Source organism: Oncorhynchus kisutch, linkage group LG7, assembly GCF_002021735.2.
Source record: "Oncorhynchus kisutch isolate 150728-3 linkage group LG7, Okis_V2, whole genome shotgun sequence".
Lineage (NCBI taxonomy): Eukaryota > Metazoa > Chordata > Actinopteri > Salmoniformes > Salmonidae > Oncorhynchus > Oncorhynchus kisutch.
Genome location: NC_034180.2, coordinates 22,941,878 through 22,963,842, shown reverse-complemented (window position 1 = coordinate 22,963,842; position 21,965 = coordinate 22,941,878). Strand labels below are relative to the sequence as shown.

General features: G+C 40.8%; 1 protein-coding gene across 2 annotated transcripts in view; it reads right to left on the bottom strand.

The window, feature by feature from the left end:
- mipol1 (mirror-image polydactyly 1) overlaps window positions 1–21,965 on the bottom strand; it is a 70,577-nt gene that overhangs the window by 39,535 nt on the left and 9,077 nt on the right. Inside the window, exons 2-4 of one of the 2 annotated variants that reach the window (XM_031828690.1) lie at window positions 18,624–18,715; window positions 7,381–7,468; window positions 6,342–6,418 (exon numbers count right to left, since the gene is read on the bottom strand). In XM_031828690.1, coding sequence (XP_031684550.1) covers window positions 6,342–6,418; window positions 7,381–7,468; window positions 18,624–18,633 — 175 coding nt within the window. In that variant the 5' untranslated portion in view covers window positions 18,634–18,715. Of the gene's footprint in view, window positions 1–6,341; window positions 6,422–7,380; window positions 7,469–18,623; window positions 18,716–21,965 lie in introns of both variants that reach the window. The other variant, XM_020487733.2, reaches the window with a different exon arrangement.

Here is a 21,965-nt window from a genome sequence, read left to right as displayed (position 1 = left end):
GTGAGAGCTGGTGTTGTTTAATCTGACAGTGGATGGGCTGTTGGCTGTTTCCTATGGGGAAAAACTGAGGGAGATTCTCCTTTCAAGGATGAGAAAAATCTACTCAAAGACTGGGGCTGCAAGGATAGATGTGATGTTTTATGTGGTAAATAGTGTAAAAGTCAAGAAGACACATTGAATTGAATTTATTTTGTGTAACAGGCATATACAACAAAATGTACAATGTGGACCCAGAGGATATCACTTAAAAGTATTCATTAAAACGCTCGTTTCCAAATTGGTCCTCGATGGTAAAAACAATAACACATATAATGATTAAAAGACAAGAGAAAATGACAAACAACCACAAATACATTGAATTATATTGACATCCTAAAAAGTAACAATATTCACAGCACTTCTCCCCCTAACCTTAAAAATCCACCATATTCATTTCACATTAAAACAATCTATTCATTACACATCATACCGATCCTTCAAAAGAATACACCTGACTGGCAGTAGGGGGCACAAGGGGCAGTGGAACGGTTTCTCTTACTTAGACAACCGTGTCCAAATTAAAACCATTTCTAATTTTTCTTTGCTTGATCCCCAGGGGGAAGCTACTCCATAGACAAATCCCTGTATAGAAAAACGTGCTCCTCGCAGTACTGTTTACTCTTGGGATTTTACAAGACATAACACTAGCTCTGGTATTGTAACTGTGTTGGTTATAGACCATAACAATGTGGTTTTTCATATAACCTGGGGCACAATCATTTAAGATGTCAAACATATGATTAAGTTTAAGTTGGTCCACTCTGGACTCCAAAGGCAACACGCCCACCTCCCGGAACTCCTGTACCCCTATGTGGGTCCTAGGGGAGACATTCAGCATATACCTGATAACATTATTTTGCATGACCTGCATCAGCTTTTCTGATAGCCCGCTATACCAAGCAGAGCAGGCATAATCAAAATGACACTGAATCAAGGTTGAGACAAGCAGTTTCTTAACTTTGATGTTAAAATACAGTGGTGGAAAAAGTACCCAATTGTCATACTTGAGTAAAAGTAAAGATACCTTAATAGGAAATTACTCAAGTAAAAGTCGCCCAGTACAATATTACTTGAGTAAAAGTCCAAAAGTGTTTGGTTTGAAATATTCTTATGTATTAAACGTAAATGTAATTGCTAAACAATACTTAAATATCAAAAGTAAAAGTATAAATCATTTCAAATTCCTTATATTAAGCAAATCATATGGTACCATTTTCTTTTTCATGGATAGCCAGGGGCAAACTCCAACACTCAGACATAATTTACAAACGAAGCATTTGTGTTTAGTTAGTCCGCCAGATTAGAGGCAATAGGGATGACCAGGGATGTTGATAAGTGTGTGAATTAGACCATTTTCCTGTCTTGCTAAGCATTTAAAATGTAACGACTACTTTTGGGTGTCAAGGAAAATGTATTGAGTGAAAAGTAAAAGATGTCAAAAATACAAATATTAAAGTACAAACTAATTAAGTAGTACTTTCAAGTATTTTTACTTAAGTACTTTACACAACTTAAAATATCTAGTGTAGATATAGATATAAACATCTCTATTTGTTCGCCATTTTAGAAAGAATTTTAGCAGCAATCAGGTTTCCAGAAAGGGATTGATCTAGGGACACACAAAGATAAGTTACACTTGTTTTAGATTCAATCTCCTTGCCTGCACAGTTTTCCTTTATCTTGTCAGCCCTAAAGCAATCTACAATTTTGTTTTTCTCCCAAATGTAGCGACAATTTGTTGTCAGTTAACCAATCTCTAACAAAATGCAATTCCTTACTCAGGGTCTCCTCTATGTAAACTGTATCATCAGCATAAAGCAGGAGTTTGCGCTTTACTGTATCTGGCACATCATTAATGTATATAAGAAACAAGAGAGGCCCTAAAATTGATCCCTGTGGTACTCCAGAGGATAATTTCTTTGGCCTCTGACAGAACATCACTAACATTGCATACTTGTGTTCTGTTGGACAGATAAGACCCAAACCAATTCACTGTTACATCATTTAGACCCATGCATTTCAGTTTCATCAGGGGAATATCATGGTCCACAGTGTCAAAAGCTTTCTGCAAACAGGATATTTCCACATCTCACTTTCCTGCTTGATGTGGTCAAAAAGGTGGATAAGGCAAGTATCCGTGGAATGAGCGGTTCTAAAGCCAGATTGGAGTTCATAAAGAAGTTTGTGCTCGAGAAGGTATCCTTCAAGTTGATTAAAAACGAATCTCTCAACAACTTTGGATAAGATGCTGAGCATCGACACAGCCTGTAGTTTCCAATATAGGGTCACAATATGCGTTATCATTTTAGCAGTGACACAAGCACCATCCTGTATGAATTTTGCAGGAAGGCTCTCCTTTATGAATCTTGCAGAAAGGTTATCCAGCCCAGTTGCTTTGTTTGTGCTCAATAAGCATAGTAGTCCTCTGTTACCATGCACAGCTCCAACAAATAATTTGTGATACCTTTGCTATGGTAAAAGTTGTTAAATGAAAGACTGGCCATAGTGTCCAGAACAGGTCGGTAACTTCTTAATCAGAGATGAGGCTATAGTGGTAAAAAAAAATGTTAAAATGATTTGCAACCTTTTCCTGGTCATGGAAAACATCATCAATATCCAGGCCAATACTACAAGATTTTACCTTATGGAGTTTATGAGCCAATGTCCTTTAACATGTTCCACAGTTTACGAGGCTGGTGTAAGTTCTCATTAACAGTGTCTATGTACTTTAATAATGCCACTTTAATAATGTTTACATATCTTGCATTACTCATCTGATATGTTTATACTGTATTCTATACTATCTATTGCATCTTAGCCTATGCCGCTCTGACATTGCTCATCCATATATTTATATATTCTTATTCCATTCCTTTACTTAGATTTGTGTGTATTGGGTATTTGTTGTGGAATTGTTAGGTATTACTTAGATATTGCTGCACTGTCAGAACTAGAAGCACAAGCACTTTGCTACACTCGCAATAACATCTGTTAACCATGTGTATATGACCGATATAATTTGATTTGTATTGTTGGGATTTGTCCTTATCCATTTGGCTGGTTTCTAGAGTTAATAAAACCATAATAATCGTGTTGTAGATTTGTCCTTCTGAATTTGGCCAGGTAGCGATCCCGTTCCCTTATGAGGTCTAAGATCTCAGAAGTGATCCATTTCCCTGACCGCTGTTTGATTTGAATTTGTTTCACCGGTGGCAGAGAGTCGAGTGCAGACAGAAAAAGATCTTTAAAAAGATACCAAGTTTGATCAACATCATCACAGTTTAGTACATGAGACCAATCCAAAATTCCAAGTCCTTCTACAAAACGTTCCTTTCATAGACCGTACCTTCATGTGGTTATTACCTGGCTCCAGTAGGATTTTGGATTTCTTACGGGTACAGTAGTTTACCATATGATCACTAAAACCAATATTTAAGATACCTGACTGACAGACTTTCTCTTGATCTGATACAATAATCAAATCCAAAGTTGATTTACTGTCAATTCACACCTGGGTTTGGCTTAACAATCAGTTGTTTTAGTCCAAATAACTGATCAAAGTTGTACAGGTCATTTAACTTTTCTTGGGTGATAAGTGCACATTGGTATTAAAATCACCAAGCAGAATACATTCCCTATCAGCAAATACATTGTGATCACAGCAATTCGATTCAAGTAAATCATATAAATGATTATGCTTAGGAGGCCGATAGCACACACCAACAAGTATGGGAGGACATTTAGGAAGAAGTCTATGTACCCATGATGAGTAGGGCCAACAGCCTTTGCTTGCAAAAACGTCTCCTTTTGGAGCTCCTTTCCGGCTCGCTCCTGATACCACAGGAAACACCACTCTGCTTGCCATATTTTAATAATCGTACAGGCCATGTCATTAATAGCTGTTTGGCTAGCAAGACTAAGTGTTTTAGCTACAGCCCAAATGTATATTTGAGCAGAGGAGCTGAATACATTTACATATCAGGAGTGTTTGGTGAAGGGTGGGTAAATACCAATGACGTATATAAACCCTGGAATGCTGATGCTATGTATTGGCCAATGAGAGGCTTTGAAGCCATCGGTCGGCCATATTGGCACTCCCCAGAAGTGTCAGTCCTCCATAGGAATGAATGGAATTCTACAGTCTTTCAATGAAATGTTTCAAGGACAAATTTACATTTATTTAACCATTGTTTACATTAGCACTTAAAAATGTTTAACTTTAAGGAATCTTTAGCTTACATAATATAATTTAAAGTATGCATTAAGGTGTATGTAATAAAATACATGTGGCATAACAAATGTATACATTAGTAAATGCATTTCTACAGCTTCCAAAATATTTTATTTACAACGGTGGGGGAGTGCCAAGATGGAGGCGCGGTGGCTTCAAAACAGCACCCCCCTGTCAGTCATCTAGTGTACATATAAATCAATGGGTAAATACTCTGTTTATCGCTCATTGTCATTCCAACCAGTTTATCTAAATAGTGGCAGTGCCATATGACTTCGGACGGTCTAGGTAATGGTTATTAGATGGCAAAGTGACACCCTAGCTGGAAGTGATTTACACATGTAAATAAATGTTTATGTATCGCATGGAACAGCATTGAAACTAAAGCAAGTGGGTAAACAGGCAGGAACACCCAGGCTCTGAAATCTGCAGTCATTTACACAGGTTTCCAAATACTGAAGTGAACAAAATATTTCTATAATGTGCAATTACAAACACAGATACAGTGGGGCAAAAAAATATTTAGTCAGCCACCAATTGTGCAAGTTCTCCCACTTAAAAAGGTGAGAGAGGCCTGTAATTTTCATCATAGGTACACTTCAACTATGACAGACAAAATGAGAAAAAAATCCAGAAAATCACATTGTAGGATTTTTTATGAATTTATTTGCAAATTATGGTGGAAAATAAGTATTTGGTCACCTACAAACAAGCAAGATTTCTGGCTCTCACAGACCTGTAACTTCTTCTTTAAGAGGCTCCTCTGTCCTCCACTCGTTACCTGTATTAATGGCACCTGTTTGAACTTGTTATCCGTATAAAAGACACCTGTCCACAACCTCAAACAGTCACACTCCAAACTCCACTATGGCCAAGACCAAAGAGCTGTCAAAGGACACCAGAAACAAAATTGTAGACCTGCACCAGGCTGGGAAGACTGAATCTGCAATAGCAGCTTGGTTTGAAGAAATCAACTGTGGGAGCAATTATTAGGAAATGGAAGACATACAAGACCACTGATAATCTCCCTCGATCAGTAACACACTACGCCGCCAGGGACTCAAATCCTGCAGTGCCAGACGTGTCCTCCTGCTTAAGCCAGTACATGTCCAGGCCCGTCTGAAGTTTGCTAGAGAGCATTTGGATGATCCAGAAGAAGATTGGGAGAATGTCATATGGTCAGACGAAACCAAAATATAACTTTTTGGTAAAAACTCAACTCGTCGTGTTTGGAGGACAAAGAATACTGAGTTGCATCCAAAGAACACCATACCTACTGTGATACATCATGCTTTGGGGCTGTTTTTCTGCAAAGGGACCAGGACGACTGATCCGTGTAAAGGAAAGAATGGGGCCATGTATCGTGAGATTTTGAGTGAAAACCTCCTTCCATCAGCAAGGGCATTGAAGATGAAACGTGGCTGGGTCTTTCAGCATGACAATGATCCCAAACACACCGCCCGGGCAACGAAGGAGTGGCTTCGTAAGAAGCATTTCAAGGTCCTGGAGTGGCCTAGCCAGTCTCCAGATCTCAACCCCATAGAAAATCTTTGGAGGGAGTTGAAAGTCTGTGTTGCCCAGCACCAGCCCCAAAACATGACTGCTCTAGAGGAGATCTGCATGGAGGAATGTGCCAAAATACCAGCAACAGTGTGTGAAAGCCTTGTGTGGAACAGTGTGTGGAAGACTTACAGAAAACGTTTGACCTCTGTCATTGCCAACAAAGGGTATATAACAAAGTATTGAGATAAACTTTTGTTATTGACCAAATACTTATTTTCCACCATAATTTGCAAATAAATTCATTAAAAATCCTACAATGTGATTTTCTGGATCTTTCCCCTCATTTTGTCTGTCATAGTTGAAGTGTACCTATGATGAAAATTACAGGCCTCTCTCATCTTTTTAAGTGGGAGAACATCCACAATTGGTGGCTGACTAAATACTTTTTTGCCCCACTGTACATACAGCCAGCGTAGCGCTCAAGCACTGAAGAAAGACATCCATTTACAAAATGCTATATTTTGTGTCTTGAAAGATAGGAAGAAGAATTTAAAAAAAGGTCAGATACCTTGTGGCCAGTCTTTGTCAGGTTCCTCTAGTACAAGTTGATTTGATGTTGTGCCCAAAATGGCTCCCAAGTCAGTACTTCTGAAATAAAGCAAAATAAAAACTTAAACTGATGGAACGAAAGGTGAAATTCTGAAGAAACTTAGATGAAGAATTCAAATGAAACAATTCAAAATGTACCCAAATGAAATCCAAATGATTTTGAATCTACTGCTAATATCCATTAATATTGCAGTGCATGGATGGGTATGGTAGAATTTATAGCTGAGCATGGCCTGAGCTCAGATGTTCAAGTGGGCCACTGCTGTAGCTAACAGGGGCCGCGTCCAAAACGGCGCCCTACCTACATAGGGCTCCGGTCAAAAGTAGTGCATTATATAGGGAATAGGGTGCTCTTTGAGACGCAAGCAGGGACTTGACAGGTGAGTCGTGGGGTCATGGAAAAGAGAGCTCATCACTGTCAACACTGTCACAGCAGCATGACCTTCCCAGTGCTAAGCCTGTAAGCTACGGCAAGCAAGTCTTAACCATCTTTAAACTGGGAAAAGTCTCATAGCATCCTTTTTACAGGATGTGGTAGCTATTTCTAATCTTTTTGTGGACATTTACAAACAGCATCGAGTCTGAAAGAGGGTGTTGTTGAGAGAAATAAAATGCTCTTTGAAGACAAGGGTGCAATGAAAATCATGTTAACACAATCGACAATGCGGGAACAAAGGTACCTAACACATTGACATAGTGTACAGTGTACAGTAGCTAATTGTATTCGTATCCAATTTAGTTTTCGCATTCAACTGAGGATGAACAAACTAGAAGACTACGAGCTTGTATTTTTAGCCTTTGTAGCCAACATTCGCTCAGGATTTAGAACACACAAGTCGACAAAGAAGAAGTCATTATTGCAGCGAGTCGTCACAGTAACACTGATAAACATCCCGTAATATTATAACAAACGTTTTTTCTGTCACGTGGGTGAAAAGCCATACCCAAACAATGTCAGTACATACGAGCGGAGGAGAATAATACGAGGGCATCTTTACCCAAGTTGTGGCAGCGTGGTCTCTGAGCGTTGGTGCCTTACTGGGGAGGGCAGTCTTTGTTTCAGCTCCTCATTGACTTTAGGATTAGCTGAAAATAATATAGAAATGGATATGATTCATTTAAAAATCTGGAAAAATGCATTTAGTTGGAGGCACCGAAGCATACACTTTACAGTACATTAGCCTAGAGGAAAGGTTAGTATTAATTATAGCCTGTCAATATGATCTCAGGGGTACCTCTGCTGCAGAGAGAGGATCTTTAATAACCTCCCTGAGTATAGCAAAACAAGACCGACATCTTTCATTTGCAGAGTGAAATGGTGCTTTATTTAAGTCATCTCATCATCTAGCCCCTATCTCTCCACTGCGTACCATTGCTCTAACTAACAGTTTATCAAGGCACTAATGTATGCCGGCAATTAACAAATCATAATCCTGTCACGCAGATATCATTTAATGCTTTTAGTTATCAGGAAAGTAAACAGTCATTTAATACTGCTCAAGCCCCGTATCAGATCCTCCTTGCTCGTTAGGAAGCCCCACCAATTAAAGTTCAGCCTCTACTCAGGTGTAATTAAAGGATGGCTGTTAAATTGGTTCTGATAACTGCAAGTTAATTCATAAGCAAGCAACAAATACACTGACTGGAAGCAATTAAGGGAACCATTGACATTCACTGTTTGGGGGAGGGAGCAGGAAGGGAGCCTGTTGCTCTTAGACAGTGTGTGTGTGTGTGTGTGTGTGTGTGTGTGTGTGTGTGTGTGTGTGTACTGTAGGAGAGGGCTACCATCTAGTGGTGACAGGGCTAAGACAAAAGACAATTAGAATACACCCACTGCAGTAAGCGACTTCAACAGAATCCTTCCAGATGCAGCATGGGAGCTGGGCTAGCATTCTGAAGGTGGGGCAACCTCAGAGGCACAAAGTGGTTTCTATTGTATGAACCATATAGATATTGATAGATATACAAATCACTTTAGAATCTCCAGAAAGTGTCTCTATCCTTCTCTTTAGGGTATACAGATGGCCCAAACATCATTTCTAGAAGAGGGCTAGGGTTGTTGAAAGACAGATATAACAAGGCATATGAGTTTGTGGGTCCACAACCACTGAGAGTTTAGGTGAAGAAGGAGACCTAGAGACAGATCCAGGAGAGGAGGGAGAAAGAGTGATTGAGTGAACAAGAAAGAAGTGGGAAAAAGAGAAAGCTCTTGGGAGGTTGGGTGCTTGGCGGGTGGGTGACCTCTAGGGCAGATGCCAGTGGAACGTTATCCCTGTGTTGTAAGCCAGCACACACTGCTCACACACTGCTCACACACTGCTCACACGCTATTCAGCTCTGACACGGTGAGGCGTGAACGGACAACTGGCTTTTTGTGGAAGAAACAACAGGGCTCCATTAATCCCAGTGATAGACTCTGGGCAAAAGCTAGTCTTTTGGGGGAGGATTTGGTAGAAGGAGAGGGACTTTTGAGCCGGTACGGCTGGTAGCAGTGGTAGGTATGGCTCAGGAGATTGGTAATCCTTTAACATGAACATGAGAAAGTAGCTTTGATAAAGGAGAAGCAGAAAAACAGAGCATACAAACCTGACCTTTTGATGTTCTCATCATTTTGGATGGGGGGGGGATGAAGGAACCGAGATGGGATTGGAACGGCAAAGGGCGCAGCTCGACAAAATACGAACTTGAATCATTGATTGACGTGGGTTTCCACACAGTGAATCACCAAACAAAGCCTTAATGAAATATGATCCAATAATCCATTCCGCCCCCAAAAAGAGACTTTATTTCTATCCTTTCATAGAAGTTTTGCACCACGAGATGAGAGTCTGGGAGTTGCTCTTTTAAAGCTTAATGTTGCACTTGGAGGAGGTTATGTGGGAGATACAAAGACCTGCCTATCAATGAATAAATGTGAACCAATCAATCCAATCATGATTCGCAGTTATATTATGGTCATTCTTTGTCAAGGTCATTATTTCCCACAAGCAGGGTTGGGCACTTTTTAAAAATGTATTTCAGAAATAGTATGCATGTTGATCAATCATGTTACAAGTGCCTGGTATGGTCAACAGACCATAATTGGGTGCTTAAAGAGAACCCTAACTCAAATTGTAAGCTATCCCGATTCATGAATTGGATTAGAATTCATATACTAGTGTTTCAATTCAGTGACGTTTAAGAGACAAACAGATGCCTGTAATTGAAACAATGGTGAAAGAGTGCTGGTTTAAAATCCATGACAATAGCCTTTAAATGATGAAACCAGCTTTATCCGGCATTTCAAACTTTTCTCATTTTCTTTGTCCTTTCCTGTCTTTCTGTGATCTTCATATTCTTGCCTTGTAGACTTTGAGCTAATTGCCTCTGTGGGCTACTTATTATTCATGTACAATTATTGCAGTGTAATGTCTTTAAATCCTTTTAAATGACCATTCATGCATCGCATTCATTGAAAAAGCCTTTGAAGTCTGTCAAAGATGGAATTCTTCAAAAAGAAATATCTAAGCCCAATCTCAGTCAACCAATACCGGGTTTTGCATTCCCCCCACTCACCCCCTAATATAAACAAAATTCCATTAATTTTTTAAGCTGCATTTAATACATTTTCCGCGGCAAAAGTTTCCAGATTCCACAGTCATTTGTATTCCAGCTGACTTGATGAATATTAATAACAGTGTTATCCTGATTAAATGGGCTTCATACAAAATCCCTGTGAATCCTCTAGCTCAGGCTTCAAATCTTCCCACTATTCTTTATGAATTTTGATACAGACATTAATCTGGAGAGGAACTTAAAGCAGGTTTAATTGTGCAGCGGCGTGCTTATGGTTTTTGGTCCAGTAAAATGCAGATGGATGGAGAATGTAGTAGGTGGTTAGGTAAACATACATCTTATATGGCATGGAACACTAACACCCAGAGAAGGCACCTGCTGAGACAGTTGATTGTCATGGGCTGCCTGTTCCAAGGCAGGTGATGGACTTGACTTCCCTGGGATGAAAAGATTTGGATACATTCTTCCTATTTTGCTCCACAAAAGGCCCATCTATGGCACGTGGAATTGTTTTAATAAATGTATTACACTTTAATTTATGTAGTTTATTGATTTGACTATTGCAATAACAGTGTGGTTATATAGTTTACATGTATTATTCATGCTAAAAATACAAGAAATGCAACCAATTTCTCATTTGAATCAACTGGTATGGAATCACTAGTTTTTCAAATACTGTACAAGTTTTATGTTCACCATAAAGAAATAAGTGAAAGCTAACCGATTCTTTCTGAAACTATCAGGAGACATAAGCCTAATGTGCCGATAAAATAAGAACCTATTTAGAACAACAAAGTTAGACAATTATTGGGGAGTTTAAGTCATTAATCCAAATGATGGCAAAGATCTTTTCTCAAACTTTCAACAACATTTCACTCAAAACTTCCACAAAGGGTTCTTACATAGGTTTACATGCCAGTGATACATATTTGGACATGGGGCTATTCTTAAAAGAAAGCGAACAGGTCATTTGTAAAGGGTCTTTTAAAGAGAGGCGAGTACAGGGTGGAATTCCATGACATTAATAGGTATGGACAATGAAGCACCGAGCCAGCCAGGGCACATTTCAGCCTTTATGCAGTAACTGACCTTAGCACCTTTCCATTTCATAGTTCATCCACCATCAAAACTGACAAAATGCTGAATAGACTGGTAAAAAAATAAAAACACTCAACTTGAGGACCTCTGAAGGGACAAATATTGATCTGTGTGTAATATTAACCATTCCCACAAGATAAATGGAGGGCAAAGAGAGAGCAGGAGGTGTGTGAGAGACGAACAAAGAGGGAACACACAATGGCCGACCACGACGAGTGATGCGGAGCTTTCTGTTGAGGTCGTTTCACAGCCGCCAGAGTCCTGCCTGAAACGGTGACATAGCTAGTTACATGTGTTCACTTTCAAGTGGTATACATCATAACATAACTACGTTCTAAAGCTAGATAGATGTGTGGCTACAACTTCTAAGAGAACTCGTGATTGCCGAGCGAATGACATTTTCGTCATTGTCTTACGTCAGACAGCATAACTTTGTTTGAGGTACTAGTGCTGTGTACAAGTGACGCCACCTTTCAGGAGACAATGCATATTTGTTGCCAAAACAATGTGCTAAGTTGACAAAGGTCAACCTCAGACAACACCACTACCACGGTGCAGGCAGAGAGAGGTCACCTCAAATAAGTATTGATGATGAACCTGCGTCTCATCACTCTTACAGAACTCCCCCCCCCCCCCCCCCTCAAACTTATGCTGCTACGTCAAAGTGAAAGACTATTGGAAAGTAAAACTTTTTGGTCAAATAGTTTACATCCACCCAGTAGAGCTGCCCTATTAAACCACCTCACTAATCAAGGTGTGTGAATGTGTGCCTACACCCTGATTAGGACTATACCTGGGCTTAGTGCCTCTCTGATGGTAGACTGGGAGCCCTGAGAGGAAGGATATTGGACCACGAGATCTCTATCTATCGGAGGCTCAGCCTCAGTGATAGTGATAATTGAATTGAGCCCTGGGGAATGTATGGTGAAAGCCGCACCACTGCAGATCCTCCGCAGGATGGATCCAGTCTGGGTGGCAGTCTGTCAACAGGACAGGAAGCGCTGATCATCCAGCATTAGGGGGGGGGGGGGGGATGACCTGCAGAATCAGCCAGGATGAGTGCCTCATTTTCACAAAGATCCAGCTAATTTTGGGCGAGAAAAATCCGGGAGCCGGGAGGCTTGGGGGGAGCCAAGGAAGCAAGCCCACCCTTCCCAATCCCTTGTAGGTGTGACAGCTGTGTAGAGTGAATAGCTTAGAGCACGAAACCCTGCTGCAGACTGCTAGATCAGCCCCTGAATATCTTATCTCACACTCAGGAGAGAAAAAGGCATCGCTCTGTCTGATTGTACTTACTGCATTGTATCCCTGGTTGAAAACGTAAAGGTGATCCTAAAGCCTCTGCACATAAAGTGACTATGAGAAATAGTGAACCTGTTTTCACAAGGGCTTTATGAAAAATGATGCATAGCCTCAGTATGTAGGCCTAGGAAAAGGATACGGGATTTTTTCGTGATGGTAACTTGAAAGGTAAACTATGGCTAGCTATACGTATAGTTACAATTTCATATCAAGTCTATTTGTGGAAGTGAAAAGTCACTGCTAACCAGTACTCTAAGAATCTACTGTAAGCTCTTCAGAAGATTTGTTTTTATTGAACCTTTATTTAACTAGGCAAGCTGAGAACAAATTCATATTTACAGTGACGGCCTACTCCGGCAAAACCCTAATCTGGACGACATTGGGCCAATTGTGCACCACCCTATGGGACTCCCAATCACAGGCCGGTTGTGATACAGCCTGGAATCTAACCAGGGTCTGTAGTGACGCCTCTAGCACTGAGATGCAGTGCGTTAGACCGCTGCGCCACTCGGGAGCACTGACAACCAGTGACGAAAAAGCCAAGATGAATGTCTGAGGTAAAATTCAAAAGCGGTTGCATTTGAATCAATGTGAACGCTGTCTAATAGCATTTATCCAAACACACAATTTGAATCGAGCTTGGCTAAAAGTACATGATAACACAAAACCATCATAGTGTGTATGGCCTTAGTCACTATAAAGGACTTGTTTAAATTCTTAATACTGTTGGACGAATGAGGAAGAGAAATCTTATCAGCTAAGCTAACAAGAGTGCAAATACAGTGCAGATAATCAGATTTCTAATTATTGTCACTCACATCATCCAATGTGCTTATTTGAATTACAGCGATCACATGTGATTATATATTCAATGCTTTGGGTTTAGCAGAGGCTTTATTGGGAATGTAAAGCCTGAATAATGACGATCTATCAAGCATCAACCAGAGGGCTAACTACTCATCAGCACTCAGCAAGACAGACATACTCCATTGGATCCCTACCTAAAATGTCTAGATCTAGTTAGCCAGGATTTCTAAACCGTTTGTATTCCAGAGTACAACAAACTAGCTTTACATATGGCACCATATTCACTTGTGACTAGGGAGTATTAGGCTCAAGTCAAAAGTAGTGGACTTTAGAGGGGATAGTGTGGCATTTAGGAGTCATCCCTGGTCTTTCCTTGCTTACCTTACCTTAACACTAGCACTTCAGAACAGACTAAATCTGTGTCAGACAACCTCGGCTTATCCATAAGTAGATAATACGTTCCGGCATATTTGGCTACATTAGTTCTTGTTGGGAAATGAAAACGTCATTTTTCCTTTACATTCTGTATTGGAACGCTTGTTTCACATAATTGATAAATTGACCATCAAAATCCTGATATTTTCTTGAAGATAATGAATAAATGATGCCAAACAATGGGAATAAACTCAGGATGGGTCAGGAGACTCAAAATACTTCTAATATGTAATTATATGGTTGTAAGTGCAAAAGTGTTATGTTGTGTCATAGTAACAATACCAAACAAAGCCTCATTGTAACCGACAGGCTTGTGAAACTTGTAAAGAGTGGTGTGTCACAAGAACGAACATGTTATTAGTCACTCTACAGAAACTACTGAGGAGGGATCGGTGGGTGGGTCCACCTGCATTCAGGAGTCAACTCAGGGTCACATGACGTGGCCGGGCATTGACAGGCAGTTTCACATCCGTACCTTCTTTTCACCTTTCCCTCTATACCTGCATGGTGCAATATTGTGACATCCACAGGTTAGGGTAAATTGAGTTCTTTATGCAACTGTTAGGCAGCACTAAATGACTCACTACTACAGGACTAAGTTAGTAGTACCCTCAATGAACATAATTTGTCCAACTATTATTTCATCTGCTTTTAGCCACACAATCCATTAGTCACTACATTTCAATGTGAGGATTCACAATACACACAAGTACACATACAATGATTATTTTAGTGTTAAGGAGGACTTATACTGGGGTGTTTTCTTTTGTTAGAAAATCCCTCTACTAACATGCTTATAAACAGGAACCTTTGCTATGCGCTAGGACGGAATCCAAATGAAGCGCTTTTGTAAAGGATGAGTGATGCTCTGGCTTCGACCTGTCCTTCAGAACCACCAGCAGGAGACAAGTGGCCCAGCTCTAGAATCAACACTCAGCCAGCGTCCTAAACGCCACCCTACACTCTACATAGTGCACTACTTTTGACCAGAGCCCTACCATAGCCAAAATGGCACCCTATTCCCTGTGTAGGGAATAGGATGCCATTTGGGAAACAGCTTCAAACATTCCAGGATTCTTTCCAAAGGAAAAGGTTTCAGTGTCTAAGCCTTGCTATAAGTTGTAGTAGCTAATAATAATGATAAGGGGAGGAAGGGAGGTGGGGTTTAGGTTACAAAAATATTCAAAGTTGGATTTAAATACATGTTTTCCTAGCTGTCAAAACTGCCTTACAGCACCATTGTGCTTTGCAGAGCTCCTCTGGGGGGTGAATGTGGCTGTGGGTTGATCACATCAGCACAACCAACCAATCACATCTGGGTTCAAATAGTATTGGTTTCATTTCAAATTGCTTGACTGAGCTAGTCTGGCACAATGGAACCAATGGGATAGTCCCAAAGAGTCCAAATACCTCTGGTATTCCAGGCAAGCTCAATCAACTACAGCTTAAAGCATGTGAAAGAAAAACAATACTATTTGAACCCAGGTCTGACAGCAGCAGCACAACCAAGAGGTCCTCATTAGCAATTGATGTTTGAGCACGGGTCACAGCAGTGACCGTTTGTGCAAAGCCAGCCCTGTTTGTTTTGCTCTATGGTTCATAGGCGGTCATCAGGTGTGTGATCACAATTGAGGGGGACTTGCAATGCAGCATTTGCACAACATTGCTGCAATGTTATTGAGCCGGAGCAGAGACTAAACAATAGGCTGATTTCCTGGTGAATTATTTTAAATTCCTTAACAAGGCATTGGACTGGACACCATTCCCTTCCTGGCAGCTGGCTAAAGTTACAACAGGGTATCCATCATCACCAGAGATGCTTCATTTTAGAAGCTACCTTCAACAAGGAAGGTTAAGGCTATATTACACATAACTCAATAATTAAGATGTTTCGTTTAGTGAACCACAAAAATATCCAAAACCTGTACAACAACAATGTGTGTGTGAGTCTATGTATGTGCTGTGGTCTCTCCCAGATCAGAATAATCACCCCAGGCACCGTTTTAACAGTGCCCACCCTGTGTCTATTCCCTAAACCAACACAGGGAGACAAAGAGGGACAGAGGCTGAGAATCCCTGTGCCTGCCTACCGCTCAGAGTGAGACCACCCACTTAGGAAGCGGGGCGGCCTGTTAGGCCACACCACACTCAATTCCAAGGATTTCAGGACTTCAATCAGACCCACATGGTAGCCCAAACGTGCCGATAGTGCGCCTCTTGCCCCGGTGGAGGGGGGAATCAGTGAGAGGCTGGGTGGGTGGGTGTTGGAGGAACATCGCAGAGGGTCGTGAATGATGGGGGAAGACTAGAGACCAAACGGTTTCTTCCACCCCGCTACCAGCTGCTGTTAGTATCACTGACCCAATGGGTTTAAACACTACATTTCCTGCCTGGGAGACTGATGCTAAGAGCGGGGGAAGTAGGAGGGAGTAAGGGTTAGGGCAGAGGTCGATCCACCTGCTAAGAACAAAGCTCTCTGGGACTGTAGCTCTTCTCTCCCTGTTCAGAGAGCCAATTCAACTCCCTAGGAAACTTCACATTGTTTGTTATTTGGCCCGGGCTTGAAGGCAGGCTGCACTTTGAATCCTCCGGTGGGAGAAAAAGCAGTCAGCAGACAGATGGATACACAGGAATTAGACATACCAGACGTGAGTTCAAAAAGCTGTCTTCTGCTATGTTTTTCAGTCCAGTGTAATGGTAGACCGGACACTTGACTTGGAACAGAGCTAGCTACGTCGCTGGGAAATGTTAGACTCTCAAATTCATACAGAGCTATGATTTCATATTGAACATCCACTTATCGGTGGTCAAGGCAAACACATATTTATTCAATTTACACTAATAATAATACATAATAAATAGGGCAGGCCTTAGCAGCATTTCCTAACTACCCTTAGAAAAAAGGCACAATTACTTTGATTTCTGATAACCCATATTTATTAGACAGCAAATTCTCTCCATTTGCAGAACATGTTAAGTTAACCTTTTTTTTGAAGTAGGAACAACTCTGATTATTTCTGACTGTTGCTTAACTATGGATGGACACATAATCATCTGAACGAACCGCGTGATAATCCTCAAAGCATATTCATGTCCAAGATTCAGACAAGTTAGGATATTTGACACCCATGGTTCCACCTGCCTGAGTCAGTCTCATTAAAGTGAGTCAGACAGACCCACGTAGCAAAGTGTTTCTTGTTTTAAAGAGAATCAGGGATTTGCTTCGTGATGACGAACGGCTGCGAGTAGGATCTGAGAACTGAGAGCTCAGCGCTGCTCGCAGACACAGGCTCTGTTGGAAAAGGTTAATAACTAGAGATTAAATGAACCCCTAAAGACAGATTAGACTTGATTGAGACACTGTGACGGTTTCATGTCTCACAGAGGTTGAAACACAAGAGGCTGGGACCTAGGAGCGAATCTGCCTGTCATCCTTGTATGCTTTCTTTATCTGTGTATGTCCACCAGTGTCTGCTGGGGTCAGATGGGGTACCTGCAGGGGCTCAGGGCTGACATTAATGTGAGCCACAATGCCTCCAGGTGTAGTTTTTGACAAGGTACCGGTCACAGACAAGCTGACACGCCTTCCTCTAAGGCTCTTTATATATTAATATCAGGATTTGTGTTGGGCTACATCTTGCTCCAGTCGTTGGGCTCCACCCTCCTGCACTAGGATGTTGTAGGACAAGCAGAGCTGGAGCAGGATACATCTGCATATCAGTAACGCAACGAACCTGCCGCTAGGTCAAAACAGCTTCAATTAACATAGAGCGCTTACCGTTGGGAATTATCCTATTTAGCTGTACTAGCCTCTACTGTAACAGGAAAAAGCATAGGCTACCAGCCTTGGGGCTGTTCTTGATTGCTGCAGTAGCTACTACCTGTTTTTGTCCCCCACCAGTCCTGCAGCAATCCCCTATGCTTGATAACCACTGGTGGTTTCTCTTTGAATAGACAACATTTATCATTCAAACTACTTTTTATCATTCAAACACTTCACACTGTCATGAAGATGAACACTGTTAAATGAGTACTACCAGCACAACATCTGTGGATTAATAGGATCTACAATAATGAGTAACAGGCCTAAAGGTTTTGGAAAATATGGATGAAAATATTCATTTAAGTCAAATAAATTGTAATAAAAGGTTTATGGCAAACGTATTTGTTATGGTGTTCAGACTGTCTATGCCTATGGCTCCCTGTTTCCATTCTATTTATTTTGAAGATTAGCAGCCAATCAAGGACAATGCAACTTTTTGCATTTGAAGAGAGACTTGATATATTTGTCAATAAATGGAATAGGCTAGTTCAGAAAACATATATGTCAGTCACACCCACAGTTTAGAGCACTTCAATAGGCTAGTTCAGAAAACACATATGTCAGTCACACCCACAGTTTAGAGCACTTCAATAGGCTTGAAAAAGGTCTAACTTCACTTATTACGTTTTAGAAAGGATGGTCCAACTCCGGCTCAGTTTTCCTTCCTGCCAAAGTTCTCAAACAACGATTTGAAATGGCAAGTGTGCCCTCTTGAGGAGAGACTTGGGTCGAACATTTCTCCAACAGCGCTTTTTTGGTAATTCTTTCCAAACCATCACACTCTCTTCTGAATACATTACATTTACCGCCAAAGTCATCCGCACAAGATTCAATTCTTACACACGTTGGTCTCTACTGTCAAAAGGAAAGGACGGTTTCTCAGAAGCCTTAGAAACTCAGTGGTAAAATAGAAAAATGCACAGTGGTTGAGTTGAGGACTTAGAACTGCTGTTATTAGGCTACACTTCAGAATGTGTTCTTGACTCCCTTATGGAGTGGACTCACTATAAACACTCTGGTTGTCTTACACCTTATCTTAACAGAACAATTCAATCTTTATAGAACAACATACTGCAACGTTTCCAGACTGGTTTATCCCACTTGAACATTCTGCTACACATCCACTCTCACAAAAAGTCGACAATAACAACAGGGAAATCAGTATCTGACGTGTAACATTGGCTTAATAACTAGAATACATAGTTGAACATTTGTATTTACCTTTGTACATATCAACGAGGGAGTCTTTGAGTTCCAAGCTGTGTGTCCATGACAGACTGCGTTCCTCTTCACTCTCAGAGAAGCAGCTCTCCCTGGGAATGAATGAGAGTTAACTTGTTTGAATGTTAGAATCTCCTCTGGGTTTCATGCATTCTGTTCGAAGAGAAGAATCCCAGACTAGTTCAGTTCAACTGTTTTGAGACTTCACTAACTTCCTCTCAGGGGATTTTATGTGGCAAATCAAGCAGGTCATATGCTTTTCAGATTACGGCGTCTGACTAATCTCCCTCACAATGTGCCCTGACTGAGGTGGAGGGCCTCAGATTTACAACCATGCTGCTCTCATAATTTCAGATGACATAAGGAAATACTAGCAGCACTTTATTTGAAGGACTTGATAACACATTAATAAGACATACATAACCATTATGACGAATTCTCGTGTCAACAACCGGACCGATATGTTTTTTTGGGGTCCGATAACGATTTTATGGGGGACAAAACTTACTGATACCGACCGATATACAGTGCATTCAGAAAGTATTCAGACCCCTTGACTTTTTCCGCATTTTGTTACGTTACAGCCTTATTCTAAAATGGATGAAATAAAAACAATTCCTTATCAATTGTTCCTACAATTCCTACACACACAAAAATTAAACAATAAAAACACCTTATTTACATTAGTATTCAGACCCTTTGCTATGAGACTCGAAATTGAGCTCAGGTGCATCCTGTTTCCAGTGATCATCCTTGAGATGTTTCTACAACTTGATTGGAGTCCACCTGTGGTAAATTCAATTGATTGGACATGATTTGGAAAGGCACAAACCTGTCTATATAGGGTCTCACAGTTTTATCAGAGCAAAAACCAAGCCATGAGGCTTGGGCATTGAAAATGGGTCGTGGATGGGTATTCCAGCATGCCAATGACCCAAAACACACGGCCAATGGAACAAAGGGGAACCTTAATGACTAGGAGAAGATCTGCAAAGAGGAGTGGGACAAAATCCCTCCTGAGATGTGTGCAAACCTGGTGGCCAACTACAAGAAACGTCTGACCTCTGTGATCGTCTGACCTCTGTGGGGTCAAATACTTATTTCTCTCATTAAAATGCAAATCAATTTATAACATTTTTGACATGCATTTTTCTGGATTTTTTTGTTGTTATTCTGTCTCTCACTGTTCAAATAAACCTACCATTAAAATTATAGACGGATCATTTCTTTGTCAGTAGGCAAACGTACAAAATCAGCAGGGAATCAAATACTTTAATCCCTCACTGTAAAGGTTACATAAAAAAAAGAAGTTTGGAACCACCAAGACTGATAGTAGAGCTGGCCTGCACGGCCAAACTGAGCAATCGGAGGAGAATGGCCTTGGTCAGGGAGGTGACCAAGAACACGATGGTCACTCTGACAGAGCTCTAGAATCCAGAAGGACAACCATCTCTGCAGCACTCCAAAAATTAGGCCTTTATGGTAGAGTGGCCAGACGGAAGCCACTCCTCAGTAAAAGGCACATGACAGCCTGCTTGAAGTTTGCCAAAAGGCACCAAAAGACTCTCAGACCATGAGAAACAAAATTCTCTGGTCAGATTAAACCAAGATGGATCTCTTTGGCCTGAATGCCAAGCGTCACATCTGGAGGAAACCTGGCACCATCCCTACGGTGAAGCATGTTGGTGGCAGCATCATGCTGAGGGGATGATTTTCAGCAGCAGGGACTGGGAGACTTGTCAGGATCGAGGCAAAGATGAACGGAGCAAAGTACAGAGAGATCCTTGATGAAAACCTGCTCAGGACCTCAGACTGGGAAAGGTTCACCTTCCAACAGGTTAACGACCCTAAGCACACAGCCAAGACAAAGCATGAGTGGCTTCGGGACAAGTCTCTGAATGTCCTTAAGTGGCCCAGCCAGAGCCCGGACTTGAACCCAATCTATCATCTCTGGAGAGCCCTGAAAATAGCTGTGCAGCGACGCTCCCCATCCAACCTGACAGAGCTTATGAAGATCTGCAGAGAAGAATAGGAGAAACTCCCCAAATACAGATGTGCCAAGCTTGTAGCATCATACCCAAGAAGACTCGAGGCTGTAATCGCTGCCAAAGGTGCTTCAACAAAGTACTGAGTAAAGGGTCTGAATACTTATGTAAATGTGATCAGTTTTTTAAAATCTATTAGCAAACATTTCTGAAAAACTCTTTTCGCTTTGAAATGATGGGGTATTGTGTTTAGATTGATGAAAAAGTAAAGAGGTCTGAACACATTCTGAAAGCACTGTATATCGGTCAGGCTTTATCAACAACCACAAGTTTATCTTGTATTATTAGCTGCCCTCTCTCTTTGAGCATTGTCTGGCCTGTGTTATCTGAGAATAGAGGTGTCACATTTCAAGAAACTGAGGTATCACATTTCAAACATAACAAATTATACTTCAAGTTAATCCTAAAACTCTTATCATTCAATATAGGCTAACAGTTAGTAATTATAGATCATTGCCAATTTCCCAACACTTTGGATAAGCCTACTTGTATGATAAGAATAAGTATCTTTATGGATTTGAAGTAAACTACAACTACTTAAATCCTTGATGGCACTTCACAAAGTATTCAAAACTACAATCAAACATTAAAACAACCTTTAATCAATCTGACAGTCAATTTTAGGCTATCATTTCTACATTTGCTGAACCAACGGCATGCATGATATCAACTCAGAAGACAAGTAGGCTGCCTAGCTGTAATAAAAGTAGGCTATTGCAACATGTGAGCTGTGGTACTTACTTCGCAGAGAGCTCCTTTTTTAAGCTTGATATCTGGTGCTTAGCTCTTTGCAATGCATTTCTAACATCGTAAGCTCTTATTTTTGTAGCCATCAGCCAACTGGAATTCCACCTGGGTGCTGTAGTGACACTGAATATCTACTGTTCTGGGCACCTCAGTTGCAATTTGATACATATCCACGACTACACGTCTCACAGCATCTTAAAAGAACATCCTGGTCAAAATGTTTTATCAACTCAACTCACCTGTCATGAACAGCCAATGAGAAAGACGCATGCACCCTGTTCAGTTGAAGTCAGAAGTTTACATACACTTAGGTTGGAGTCATTGAAACTCGTTTTTCAACCACTCCACACATTTCTTGTTAACAAACTATAGTTTTGGCAAGTCGGTTAGGACATATACTTTGTGCATGACAAGTAATTTTTCAACAATTGTTTACAGACAGATTATTTCACTTAAAATTCACTGTATCACAATTCCAGTGGGTCAGAAGTTTACATTCACTAAGTTGACTGTGCCTTTAAACAGCTTGGAAAATTCCAGAAAATGATGT